The sequence below is a fragment of the Bombina bombina genome, chromosome 4 (genome assembly GCF_027579735.1).
Source record: "Bombina bombina isolate aBomBom1 chromosome 4, aBomBom1.pri, whole genome shotgun sequence".
NCBI classification, from domain to species: Eukaryota; Metazoa; Chordata; class Amphibia; order Anura; family Bombinatoridae; genus Bombina; species Bombina bombina.
The window spans coordinates 615,392,864-615,406,183 of NC_069502.1; the positions used below are offsets into that span (position 1 = coordinate 615,392,864).

The window sequence follows — 13,320 nt, forward strand, 5'->3', positions numbered from 1 at the left end:
GGGCAGAGTCTCACTCTTGCCACCTGTCAGCGATCCACATCCCAGGCGTAGAGAACTGGGAGGCGGATTTTCTAAGTCGTCAGACTTTTCATCCGGGGGAGTGGGAACTCCATCCTGAGGTGTTTGCTCCACTGGTCCATCGTTGGGGCAAACCAGAACTGGATCTCATGGCGTCTCGCCAGAACGCCAAGCTTCCTTGTTACGGATCCAGGTCCAGGGACCCGGGAGCAACGCTGATAGATGCTCTAGCAGCTCCTTGGTTCTTCAACCTGGCCTATGTGTTTCCACCGTTTCCTCTGCTCCCTCGACTGATTGCCAAAATCAAACAGGAGAGAGCATCGGTGATTCTGATAGCGCCTGCGTGGCCACGCAGGACCTGGTATGCAGACCTAGTGGACATGTCATCTCTTCCACCATGGACTCTGCCTCTGAGGCAGGACCTTCTAATACAAGGTCCTTTCAATCATCCAAATCTACTTTCTCTGAGACTGACTGCATGGAGATTGAACGCTTGATTCTATCAAGGCGTGGCTTCTCCGAGTCAGTCATTGATACCTTAATACAGGCTCGGAAGCCTGTCACCAGGAAAATCTACCATAAGATATGGCGTAAATATCTTTATTGGTGTGAATCCAAGAGTTACTCATGGAGTAAGGTTAGGATTCCTAGGATATTGTCCTTTCTCCAAGAGGGTTTGGACAAAGGCTTATCAGCTAGTTCTTTAAAAGGACAGATCTCTGCTCTGTCTATTCTTTTGCACAAGCGTCTGGCAGAAGTTCCAGACGTCCAGGCATTTTGTCAGGCTTTGGTTAGGATTAAGCCTGTGTTTAAAACTGTTGCTCCCCCGTGGAGCTTAAACTTGGTTCTTAAAGTTCTTCAGGGAGTTCCGTTTGAACCCCTTCATTCCATTGATATTAAACTTTTATCTTGGAAAGTTCTGTTTTTGATGGCTATTTCCTCGGCTCGAAGAGTCTCTGAGTTATCTGCCTTACATTGTGATTCTCCATATCTGATTTTTCATTCAGACAAGGTAGTTCTGCGTACCAAACCTGGGTTTTTACCTAAGGTGGTTTCTAACAGGAATATCAATCAAGAGATTGTTGTTCCATCATTGTGTCCTAATCCTTCTTCAAAGATGGAACGTCTTTTGCATAATCTGGACATAGTCCGTGCCTTGAAGTTTTACTTACAGGCTACTAAAGATTTTCGTCAAACATCTGCCCTGTTTGTCGTTTACTCTGGACAGAGGAGAGGTCAAAAAGCTTCGGCAACCTCTCTCTCCTTTTGGCTTCGGAGCATAATACGCTTAGCCTATGAGACTGCTGGACAGCAGCCCCCTGAAAGGATTACAGCTCATTCTACTAGAGCTGTGGCTTCCACCTGGGCCTTTAAAAATGAGGCCTCTGTTGAACAGATTTGCAAGGCTGCGACTTGGTCTTCGCTTCACACCTTTTCAAAATTTTACAAATTTGACACTTTTGCTTCTTCGGAGGCTGTTTTTGGGAGAAAGGTTCTACAGGCAGTGGTTCCTTCCGTTTAAGTTCCTGCCTTGTCCCTCCCATCATCCGTGTACTTTAGCTTTCCGTGGACTGGATACACTTAACAAGAGAAAACATAATTTATGCTTACCTGATAAATTTATTTCTCTTGTAGTGTATCCAGTCCACGGCCCGCCCTGTCCTTTTAAGGCAGGTCTAAATTTTAATTAAACTACAGTCACCACTGCACCCTATGGTTTCTCCTTTCTCGTCTTGTTTCGGTCGAATGACTGGATATGGCAGTGAGGGGAGGAGCTATATAGCAGCTCTGCTGTGGGTGATCCTCTTGCAACTTCCTGTTGGGAAGGAGAATATCCCACAAGTAATGGATGATCCGTGGACTGGATACACTACAAGAGAAATAAATTTATCAGGTAAGCATAAATTATGTTTTTATGATTCAAGTACAGCATGTGATTTTAAACAACTTTCCAATTTACTTCTATTATCGATTTTGCTTCATTCCTTTGGTATCCTTTATAGAATTAGCAGCAATTCACTGCAGGGAGGGTAAGCCAATGACAAAAGGTATATATGTATGCAGTCACTAATCAGCAGCTAGCTCCTCCCAGCTGCTGAGCCTACCTAGGTAGGCTTTTCAACAAAGAATACCAAGATAACAAAGCACATTAGATAATAGAAATAAATTTGAAAGTTGTTAAAAAGTTGTGGTTTCAGGCTCACTCACGCAAGCCATCATCACATTGTGTCTGAAGCTACAAATGTAGCTTGATATTTTTTTTCCTTTTTTAGGTTTTTATTGCATAGTGAGCACATTGAGATTTAATTTACTCACTGTGTGTTTACTTCTGTACTAACAAGCATTGTATAGTGTTTTTAATTCAGTCACCAGCAGGATAAAGCTAATAAATAAATAATTTGGCCACTGTCAGGGTTTTTTCCCTGCCTTGTTTGCCATGTGCTGCTGGCAGCCATTTTACTCACCTCTCTTGTTGACTCTGGTGCATACTGTGTGATGCTGCTCATTTCCTGCACTTCCTTTTATGGCCAGACTGGTGTACATCATCCGTGTGAGACAGGTTGCAGTCTCAGAATTGTGATGTCATCACTTATTATTTAAAGGGCCTCTGTTCAGTATGCTTTGCCCTTGCGTTGTCTCAGACCTGTTTGTGAGAGCTCCTGTGTATTACCTGGCTGTCTGACGTCCCTCCTGGTTCCTGATCCCTGGCTTGTTCCTGACTCTGCTGTTCTCCTTGTTCCTGATTCCAGCTTGTCTGACTATTCGCTTTGGCTCCTGACTCGACTCGTCTGACTTCCAGCTCTGGTTTTGATTCCTGGCTTGTTATTTGACTTGTGGACTTTTTATTATTTTTTGCTATTAATAAAGGTGTGATTATTTTTGCACTTCTCGTCTCAGTCTTATTCCTGGCACCCTGACAGCCACTAAGAGCAACAAAGAGTTTTGATAAACCTTTATCTGTTTATTAATAATGGTTACTTTATTTATATATGTATGTATATATATATATATATATATATATATATATATATTATATATATTTCGAAGCAGAATTGCTTAATCAGAAAGTGCATAATAACAAGACAAGGCAATAGCAAGAGATTTTTTTCTGACAAAATTCAAAATTTGCTTCAATTTGCTGGACCATCATGTGACAGCCATCAGCCAATCACAGACTGATATACATTTACACTGTGAACTCTTGCACATGCTCAGTAATAGCTGGTTCCTTACAAAGTGTGCAGATAAAACAACTGTGCACAGTTTAATAATGGAAGGCAAGCAAGGCACTACAAAAAGTTTAATATTACACTTTTTATTTAGTTAAATTTTTTTGTATAATTCAAGTGTGTGCTCATTCTAACATATTCCTTATTGCAAAACTATGTTTCTCCATTTGGTTCTCTACCATGAATGAACTTAGCCTTTATAAATAAGACATAGTTATTTCCAAGTTATTTCATATTGTTTTGCTTATTTCAGAGCAAATATCCGTGTCTCACTATTGTTATTTATTTTGCAGACATTGATGGTTTGGGTAGCAGTGCTATTGGTGGCCAACTTTTAGCATCTTCATCACTTCCACTTCCTCCTGAGAAGAACATGGATGCTACAGCATTGGCAGGTACATGCTCAAACATCTTATCATTATGACTTCGATAAATGTTCCTTTTTAAATTATGAAATCAAATTGATTATTTAGACGAAGTTGTATCAAACTTACTATGAAATAAATCTACAACGCCAGTAGGTCTTGGTAGCCACTGTTCAGAGTGTAAATACATTATGATCTCCTGAAAATCCGAGATTTGTGAATCAGGCCTTAGAACACTGAATTAGCACTTTGACCAGGCCCCCAAGAAGTACATTTTCAAGATTACTCATTTTTAACCCGTCTTCATTAAAGAAAAGCAACTCTGTATGCAAGCAAGGGCATCTGTTATTTGTGTAGCAGTAATTTGACAATGTTGGTTGTAAATTAACTGGTCTTGTTGGCGGTGCAGTTGCAAGCATATAAATTGCGGTATCTGAAAGTGGAGAATACCCATGAAGATGAGAGAGTGTAGAAAATGGGAGAGTGTCATAGCAGTGTAATCCAATGATAGTGGCATAGAGTGAAAAGGTTGGGGTGCACTTTCATGTAAAGAATAACACAAGAATAACGCACAATCTAGTATTACACTTAAATGTTTTGTACTTTTAATTGTTAGCACAGGGAATGATATTAGTCCACTCATACTACAAGTGAGTGTGTTGCCCTCAAGTGCAATCCAATAAACTACTGTAAAATGTAGTGATTTTTAAAACCTGAAGTGAACCATTAATAATCAATAGTATAGCACACAACTACATCAAGAACTCAGCTACTTGTGAGTAGCGCTGCGGAATCTGTTGGCGCTCTACAAATAACTGATAATAATAATAATACTTGTGCACCATCTGTTTAGTGCTAGAGCGATATCCAACATAATTGTGCACCCCTACAGAATTCTGTTGTGAGGTATTTAGAGCACCCACATTATCCAAAATGCAGATGTTAGCACGCCCTAGACTATCGATCCAGCAATAAAAAAATATATAACTTCAGACTTGTAACATGATTACAAAAATAGAAGGACTATTGGATTGCACTTGAGCAATGCTAGCACAAATAATTGTATTTGTAGTCTAGGCCTATATGTTTTTTCTTAATTGAGAATCATTTTTAACTGGTGAAGCTCCACTTCCTTAATCATTTGCCTGTGCTAAATTAACATTTTTATCTCTCCTAGGTGTTGCTTTTGCACGGTATATATTGATTGGCTGCTGGAAGAATTTAATTGACACACTGTCTGCACCACTTACTGGTCGTATGGCAGGAAGCTCCAAAGGACTTGCATTTATTTTGGGTGCAGAAGGAGTGAAAGAGCAAAATCAGAAGGAGAGGGATTCCATTTGTATGAGTCTGGATGGGCTCAGAAAAGCTGCTCGGCTTAGCTGTGCCTTAGGTAGGAAACATTCTAAAAATAGTCAGTTTTATGTTAATTAATTGTACTTCAAAGAGGTTAGTGTTTAGCTACATTATCTCCGGAGCTGAGAAAATGCTATCAGATTAATGATGATAACATATGTTTCTTAAATTAGGTTTTTAGAACTTTGAAAGTTCTAGTGAATGATTGATTATTAAAGAAGATGTAACAGACAGTTTAACTGAACTAAACATTATTATTTTTTTAAATGAGCAATTCAAACTATAGAGCACATAGCTTTTTCTGGGTGAAAAAAGTTTCATATTTCATTATATTAGAGTTGTCTTTTGGGATGAGCGGACCGACAATAAAATCTTGGTACCTGAGAGGACTGTCCAATCACTAATTTGTTTTCTTTTTTAATATAATTTGAACTATAAAATAGAAGCAGGTGAATTTATTTTTTTGTTTATTTTGCTAAGGAAATGTCCCTGCTCTGACTGGGATATCTTTATAGGATACCAATAAATTTGAAAGCTACAACTTAAGTTTTCTAGTAAAGGGAATTTATGAATAAATGTATATGTATTTACTAGTTATGTGATTTAATTTAAGGAGTGGCCGCAAATTGTGCATCGGCATTGGCTCAAATGGCAGCTGCATCTTGTGTTCAAGAGGAGAAGGACGATAAAGACACTGGAGAGCACAGTGATACAATAACACAAGGTAGTTATTGCACAGTAATGAGACAATTAAAAAATTGTGAGGAATTAAACATTACCAGCATTAAAGGGACAGTCAAGTCCAAAAAAAACTTTCATGATTTAAATAGGGCATACAATTTTAAACAACTTCCGAATTTACTTTTATCACCAATTTTGCTTTGTTCTCTTGGTATTGTTAGTTGAAAGCTAAACCTAGGAGGTTCATATGCTAATTTCTTAGACCTTGAAGACTGCCTCTAATCTGAATACATTTTGACCACTAGAGGGCATTAGTTCACATGTTTCATATAGATAACATTGAGCTCATGCACGTAAAGTGACCTAGGAGTGAGCACTGATTGGCTAAACTGCATGTCTGTCAAAAGAACTGAAGTAAGAGGGCAGTCAGCAGAGGCTTAGATACAAGATAATTACAGAGGTAAAACGTGTATTATTATAACTGTGTTGGATATGCAAAACTGGGGAATGGGTAATAAAGGGATTATCTTTCTTTTTAAACAACAAAAACTCTGGTGTTGACTGTCCCTTTAATGTCAAGCTTTGGAATTGCCAAAGACATATGTACATCTGTACTTCGTTGTTTATATATATATATATATATATATATATATATATATAAACAAGAAAATAGAGAGACACACTCAGCTGAGACAGAACAAAAGTTAGAATAACTGCCATGACTTCATTTTCAGTGCAACTTAGGGTGCGCGTTCTTTTTCAACACTATGCCTTTTCACAGAGAAAAAATATCCTGTAGCATATCAGTCTGACCCTGCCCAATGACAGTCCAGCGCCGAAATATTAGGAAATTCTTCTCTGAACAAGAGAAACAACAAACCCCAGACGTATGTTTCGCCCTTCTGTGGGCTTCGTCAGTGAGTGCGTCTCTCTTTTTTCATATATATATATATATATATATATATAAATATATTTGCATTCGGAGGATTGGTATGTATGCTGTTTACTGAAAAACTGGCAGAACTATTAGAAGAAAAAATATTGGGGTATTGAATTTATCAAATTTTAATTCAGGTACAAATCCCCAAATAAAGAATTCCAAAATCCAGAATTATTCCAAAATCTAGCCTTTTTCATTAATATTTTTTTTTAAATTGAATTATAAAAAAAATTACCATTTTCTCCCACCAGTAAGTCATAATCTTCTCTGCCGGCGTCTTTTTGGTTTGGTTTTTATGAACTACAATGCAAATGACAATCTATATTTATTTAAAACAACAACTAACACCTTTCTGATTACAGTACTGTACTGAGGGCACTATGTATACAAAGTTTTAAAAAATATATAAAGCTACCTTTAGGTTGTATGTATAAGATGTATTATGACAGGTAAATAAGATATTGTTGTTCAGACTTGGTTCCATCCCCTCTCCAAGCTGTCTCATTTTGCAAGTGCACAACACATATAGAAATATTCCAAAATCCAAACTAATCAGAAATCCAAACCTTTTTCCGGTGAAGTGAAACTGTCTTACCCCTATACTATTGCATATAGGAAGATGTCCATGACCCAGTGTTAGTTTCAGCAAAACTTCTATAACTTGTTGTATTCACATTTGTAAGCAGTGAAACAGAAAGTGGAGCAAAAACTGGAACAGATGGGAAAACTAGGAGGTTATCGCCTGCACACTGCGCACGTTCTCTGCATGGATGCAATTCTTAATGTTGGCCTAGAAATGGGAAGTCACAATCAGGACTGTTGGCCTCATGTGTTCAGGTACAAGCATAAAATTATACACTATTCTGATTACTAATGCTCCATAGGTTTTATGAATATTAGAGAAGTAATCTGATGTAATAAGTGGCAGAACATTATTATTATATAATCTGATGTAGAAAAAAAAATTATAAATAGCTTTTAAAGTTTATTTGAATAGATTGTACTATATTTAAGTTACACACCAGTGCTTAAAGAGAACTAAAGTCAAAATTGAACTTTCATAATTCAGATAGAGTACACAATTTTAAACAACTTTCAAATTTAGTTCCATTATAAAAATGTGCAGTATTTTATGCGCACACTTTCTGAGGCACTAGCTCCTACGTAGTATGTGCAAGAATTCATAGAATATACTGTACTTATATGCATTTTGTGATTGGCTAATTACTGGTCACACTACTCATCCCCACCCCACCCAAAAAAACAGCTAACCCTGCCCCCTCCCACTACTAGCCGCCATGTGTGTTACTGGCAGCTAGTCTGCCAGTAACAAATTATTTTAATTTATTTGTTTATTTTTCTGTATAGGGCCTCATCCCTCCCTCACCAATAGTGTTCCATAGTGTAGGGCCCCATCCCTCCCTCTCACTTCCTAATTGTGTTTCCATAGTGTAGGGAAACCTTCCTTTCCCTCTCCTTTGCTGGACTAGCCACCCGCATTCCTCCTTCCCTGCCACCGGTCTAATTCGGCACTAACAGAGGATCGTTTACAGAGAGAGACACAGACAGTGTAACTCTCTTAAAGGAATAGTGTAGTCAAAATTAAACTTTCATGATTCAGAACAGAAAATGTTGCACTCTCAAATGTGAAAGAACTTTTATTAAGTGAACAGCCTCGCTGTTCACTTAATAAAAGTTCTTTCACATTTGAGAGAGCAACATTTTCTGTTCTGGATACTTACTTTGAGCATAAGGGATTTGGCTCTATATGTTTGCACCTATCATGCTATTTATGGACATTTGATGAAAGCAGGTGTGCTGGTCCTACCTTTTTGCTTTCGTGATTCAGAGAGAGCATGCAATTTTAAGCAACTTTCTAATTTACTCCTATTAGCAATTTTTCGTTGTTCTCTTGCTATCTTTATTTGAAAAAGCAAGAATGTAAGGTTAGGAGCTGGCCTATTTTTGGTTCAGCAACTGGGTAGCACTTCCTGATTGGAGTCTAAATGTAGCCACCAATCAACAAGCACTACCCAAGTGCTGAACCAAAAATGGGCCAGCTCCAAAGCTTACATTCAATTAAATATAGCAAGAGAACAAAGAAAATTTGATTATAGGAGTAAATTAGAAAGTTGCTTAAAATTGCATGCTCTATCTGAATCTTGAAAGTTTAATTTTGATTAGACTATTCCTTTAACAATCGGCAATCTGCCTTCATATAGTAAGGGAGCATGATCATCTCTCCCTTACTATATGGCCTTAGCTGAGGTCTCCGCTGTCTAACCTTACAGCAGGGATTGCAGCATGCACCACAGTGTTTAACATAGGTACTACGTCAGCACATTATGTTGGGCAAAGTACTATGTGACGTAGTACCTTCGTCCATATAACACAAGGGGTTAAAAGTACATACATTTATAACTATGGGGTGAATCCCAATCCTTTAGAAGAGCACATCAAATAACATAATTTATGTAAGAACTTACCTGATAAATTAATTTCTTTCATATTAGCAAGAGTCCATGAGCTAGTGACGTATGGGATATACATTCCTACCAGGAGGGGCAAAGTTTCCCAAACCTCAAAATGCCTATAAATACACCCCTCACCACACCCACAAATCAGTTTAACGAATAGCCAAGAAGTGGGGTGATAAGAAAAAAGTGTGAAAGCATAAAAAATAAGGAATTGGAATAATTGTGCTTTATACAAAAAAATCATAACCACCACAAAAAAGGGTGGGCCTCATGGACTCTTGCTAATATGAAAGAAATGAATTTATCAGGTAAGTTCTTACATAAATTATGTTTTCTTTCATGTAATTAGCAAGAGTCCATGAGCTAGTGACGTATGGGATAATGACTACCCAAGATGTGGATCTTTCCACGCAAGAGTCACTAGAGAGGGAGGGATAAAATAAAGACAGCCAATTCCTGCTGAAAATAATCCACACCCAAAATAAAGTTTAAATGAAAACATAAGCAGAAGATTCAAACTGAAACAGCTGCCTGAAGTACTTTTCTACCAAAAACTGCTTCAGAAGAAGAAAACACATCAAAATGGTAGAATTTAGTAAAAGTATGCAAAGAAGACCAAGTTGCTGCTTTGCAAATTTGATCAACCGAAGCTTCATTCCTAAACGCCCAGGAAGTAGAAACTGACCTAGTAGAATGAGCTGTAATCCTCTGAGGCGGAGTTATACCCGACTCAACATAGGCATGATGAATTAAAGATTTCAACCAAGATGCCAAAGAAATGGCAGAAGCTTTCTGGCCTTTTCTAAAACCGGAAAAGATGACAAATTGACTAGAAGTCTTTCGGAAAGTCTTAGTAGCTTCAACATAATATTTCAAAGCTCTAACAACATCCAAAGAATGCAATGATTTCTCCTTAGAATTCTTAGGATTAGGGCATAATGAAGGAACTACAATTTCTCTACTAATGTTGTTGGAATTCACAACCTTAGGTAAAAATTCAAAAGAAGTTCGCAACACTGCCTTATCCTGATGAAAAATCAGAAAAGGAGACTCACAAGAAAGAGCAGACAATTCAGAGACTCTTCTGGCAGAAGAGATGGCCAAAAGGAACAAAACTTTCCAAGAAAGTAATTTAATGTCCAATGAATGCATAGGTTCAAACGGAGGAGCTTGAAGAGCCCCCAGAACCAAATTCAAACTCCAAGGAGGAGAAATTGACTTAATGACAGGTTTAATACGAACCAAGGCTTGTACAAAACAATGAATATCAGGAAGATTAGCAATCTTTCTGTGAAAAAGAACAGAAAGAGCAGAGATTTGACCTTTCAAGGAACTTGCGGACAAACCTTTATCTAAACCATCCTGAAGAAACTGTAAAATTCTCGGAATTCTAAAAGAATGCCAGGAAAAATGATGAGAAAGACACCAAGAAATATAAGTCTTCCAGACTCTATAATATATCTCTCTAGATACAGATTTACGAGCCTGTAACATAGTATTAATCACAGAGTCAGAGAAACCTCTTTGACCAAGAATCAAGCGTTCAATCTCCATACCTTTAAATTTAAGGATTTGAGATCCTGATGGAAAAAAGGACCTTGCTACAGAAGGTCTGGTCTTAACGGAAGAGTCCACGGTTGGCAAGAGGCCATCCGGACAAGATCCGCATACCAAAACCTGTGAGGCCATGCTGGAGCTACCAGCAGAACAAACGAGCATTCCTTCAGAATCTTGGAGATTACTCTTGGAAGAAGAACTAGAGGCGGAAAGATATAGGCAGGATGATACTTCCAAGGAAGTGATAATGCATCCACTGACTCCGCCTGAGGATCCGGGATCTGGACAGATACCTGGGAAGTTTCTTGTTTAGATGAGAAGCCATCAGATCTATTTCTGGAAGTTCCCACATTTGAACAATCTGAAGAAATACCTCTGGGTGAAGAGACCATTCGCCCGGATGCAACGTTTGGCGACTGAGATAATCCGCTTCCCAATTGTCTATTCCTGGAATATGAACCGCAGAGATTAGACAGGAGCTGGATTCCGCTCAAACCAGAATTCGAGATACTTCTTTCATAGCCAGAGGACTGTGAGTCCCTCCTTGATGATTGATGTATGCCACAGATGTGACATTGTCTGTCTGAAAACAAATGAACGATTCTCTCTTCAGAAGAGGCCAAGACTGAAGAGCTCTGAAAATTGCACGGAGTTCCAAAATATTGATCGGTAATCTCACCTCCTGAGATTCCCAAACCCCTTGTGCTGTCAGAGACCCCCACACAGCTCCCCAACCTGTAAGACTTGCATCTGTTGAAATTACAGTCCAGGTCGGAAGAACAAAAGAAGCCCCCTGAACTAAACGATGGTGATCTGTCCACCACGTCAGAGAGTGTCGTACAATCGGTTTTAAAGATATTAATTGAGATATCTTTGTGTAATCCCTGCACCACTGGTTCAGCATACAGAGCTGAAGAGGCCGCATGTGAAAACGAGCAAAGGGGATCGCGTCCGATGCCGCAGTCATAAGACCTAGAATTTCCATGCATAAGGCTACCGAAGGGAAAGATTGTAACTGAAGGTTTCGACAAGCTGATATCAACTTTAGATGTCTTATGTCTATCAAAGATAGAGTCATGGATACTGAATCTATCTGAAAACCTAAAAAGGTTACCTAAGTCTGAGGAATCAATGAATTTTTTGGTAAATTGATCCTCCAACCATGATGTTGAAGAAACAACACAAGTCGATTCGAATGAGATTCTGCTAAATATGAAGACTGAGCAAGTACCAAGATATCGTCCAAATAAGGAATACCACAATACCCTGTTCTCTGATTACAGACAGAAGGGCACCGAGAACCTTCGTAAAAAATTCTTGGAGCTGTAGCTAGGCCAAACGGCAGAGCCACAAACTGGTAATGCTTATCTAGGAAAGAGAATCTCAGAAACTGATAGTGATCTGGATGAATCGGAATATGCAGATAGTCATCCTGTAAATCTATAGTAGACATATAATGCCCTTGTTGAACAAAAGGCAGGATAGTCCTTACAGTTACCATTTTGAATGTTGGTATCCTTACATAACGATTCAATATTTTTAGATCCAGAACTGGTCTGAAGGAATTTTCCTTCTTTGGTACAATGAAGAGATTTGAATAAAACCCCAGTCCCTGTTCCAGAACTGGAACTGGCAAAATTACTCCAGTCAACTCTAGATCTGAAACACATTTCAGAAATGCTTGAGCCTTCGCTGGGTTTACTGGGACACGGGAAAGAAAAAATCTCTTTGCAGGAGGCCTTATCTTGAAGCCAATTCTGTACCCTTCTGAAACAATGTTCTGAATCCAAAGATTGTGAACGGAATTGATCCAAATTTCTTAGAAAAAACGTAATCTGCCCCCTACCAGCTGAGCTGGAATGAGGGCCGCACCTTCATGTGGACTTAGGAGCTGGCTTTGATTTTCTAAAAGGCTTGGATTTATTCCAGACTGGAGATGGTTTCCAAACTGATACCGCTCCTGAGGATGAAGGATCAGGTTTTTGTTCCTTGTTGTGACAAAAGGAATGAAAACGATCATTACCCTGGAAAGAAAGGGAAAGCAGAGTAGACTTAGAAGACATAACAGCATTCCAAGTCTTAAGCCATAAAGCTCTTCTAGCTAAAATAGCTAGAGACATATACCTGACATCAACTCTAATGATATCAAAGATGGCATTACAAATAAAATTATTAGTATGTTGAAGAATAAAAATGCTATGAGAATTATGATCTGTTACTTGTTGCGCTAAAGCTTCTAACCAAAAGATGAAGCTGCAGCAACATCCGCTAAAGATATAGCAGGTCTAAGAAGATTACCTGAACACAAGTAAGCTTTTCTTAGAAAGGATTACATTTTCCTATCTAAAGGATCCTTAAGGAAGTACCATCTGCCGTAGGAATAGTACGCTTAACAAGAGTAGAGACAGCCCCATCAACTTTAGGGATTTTGTCCCAAAACTCTAATCTGTCAGATGGCACAAGATATAATTGCTTAAAACGTTTAGAAGGAGTAAATGAATTACCCAAATTATTCCATTCCCTGGAAATTACTTCAGAAATAGCACTAGGGACAGGAAAAACTTCTGGAATAACTACAGGAGATATAAAAACCTTATCTAAACGTTTAGACTTAGTATCAAGAGGACCAGAATTCTCAATTTCTAATGCAATTAGGACTTCTTTAAGTAAAGAATGAATAAATATGAAGATTTATC

At 38.4% G+C, this 13,320-nt stretch overlaps 1 protein-coding gene across 1 annotated transcript in view; it reads left to right on the forward strand.

The window, feature by feature from the left end:
* Nucleotides 1–13,320, forward strand: part of ARFGEF3 (ARFGEF family member 3) — a 400,722-nt gene that overhangs the window by 241,442 nt on the left and 145,960 nt on the right. The window contains exons 16-19 of the mRNA XM_053710627.1: nt 3,542–3,643; nt 4,791–5,006; nt 5,583–5,693; nt 7,277–7,427. Of these exons, the coding sequence (XP_053566602.1) occupies nt 3,542–3,643; nt 4,791–5,006; nt 5,583–5,693; nt 7,277–7,427 (580 nt within the window). The remainder of the gene's footprint in view (nt 1–3,541; nt 3,644–4,790; nt 5,007–5,582; nt 5,694–7,276; nt 7,428–13,320) is intronic.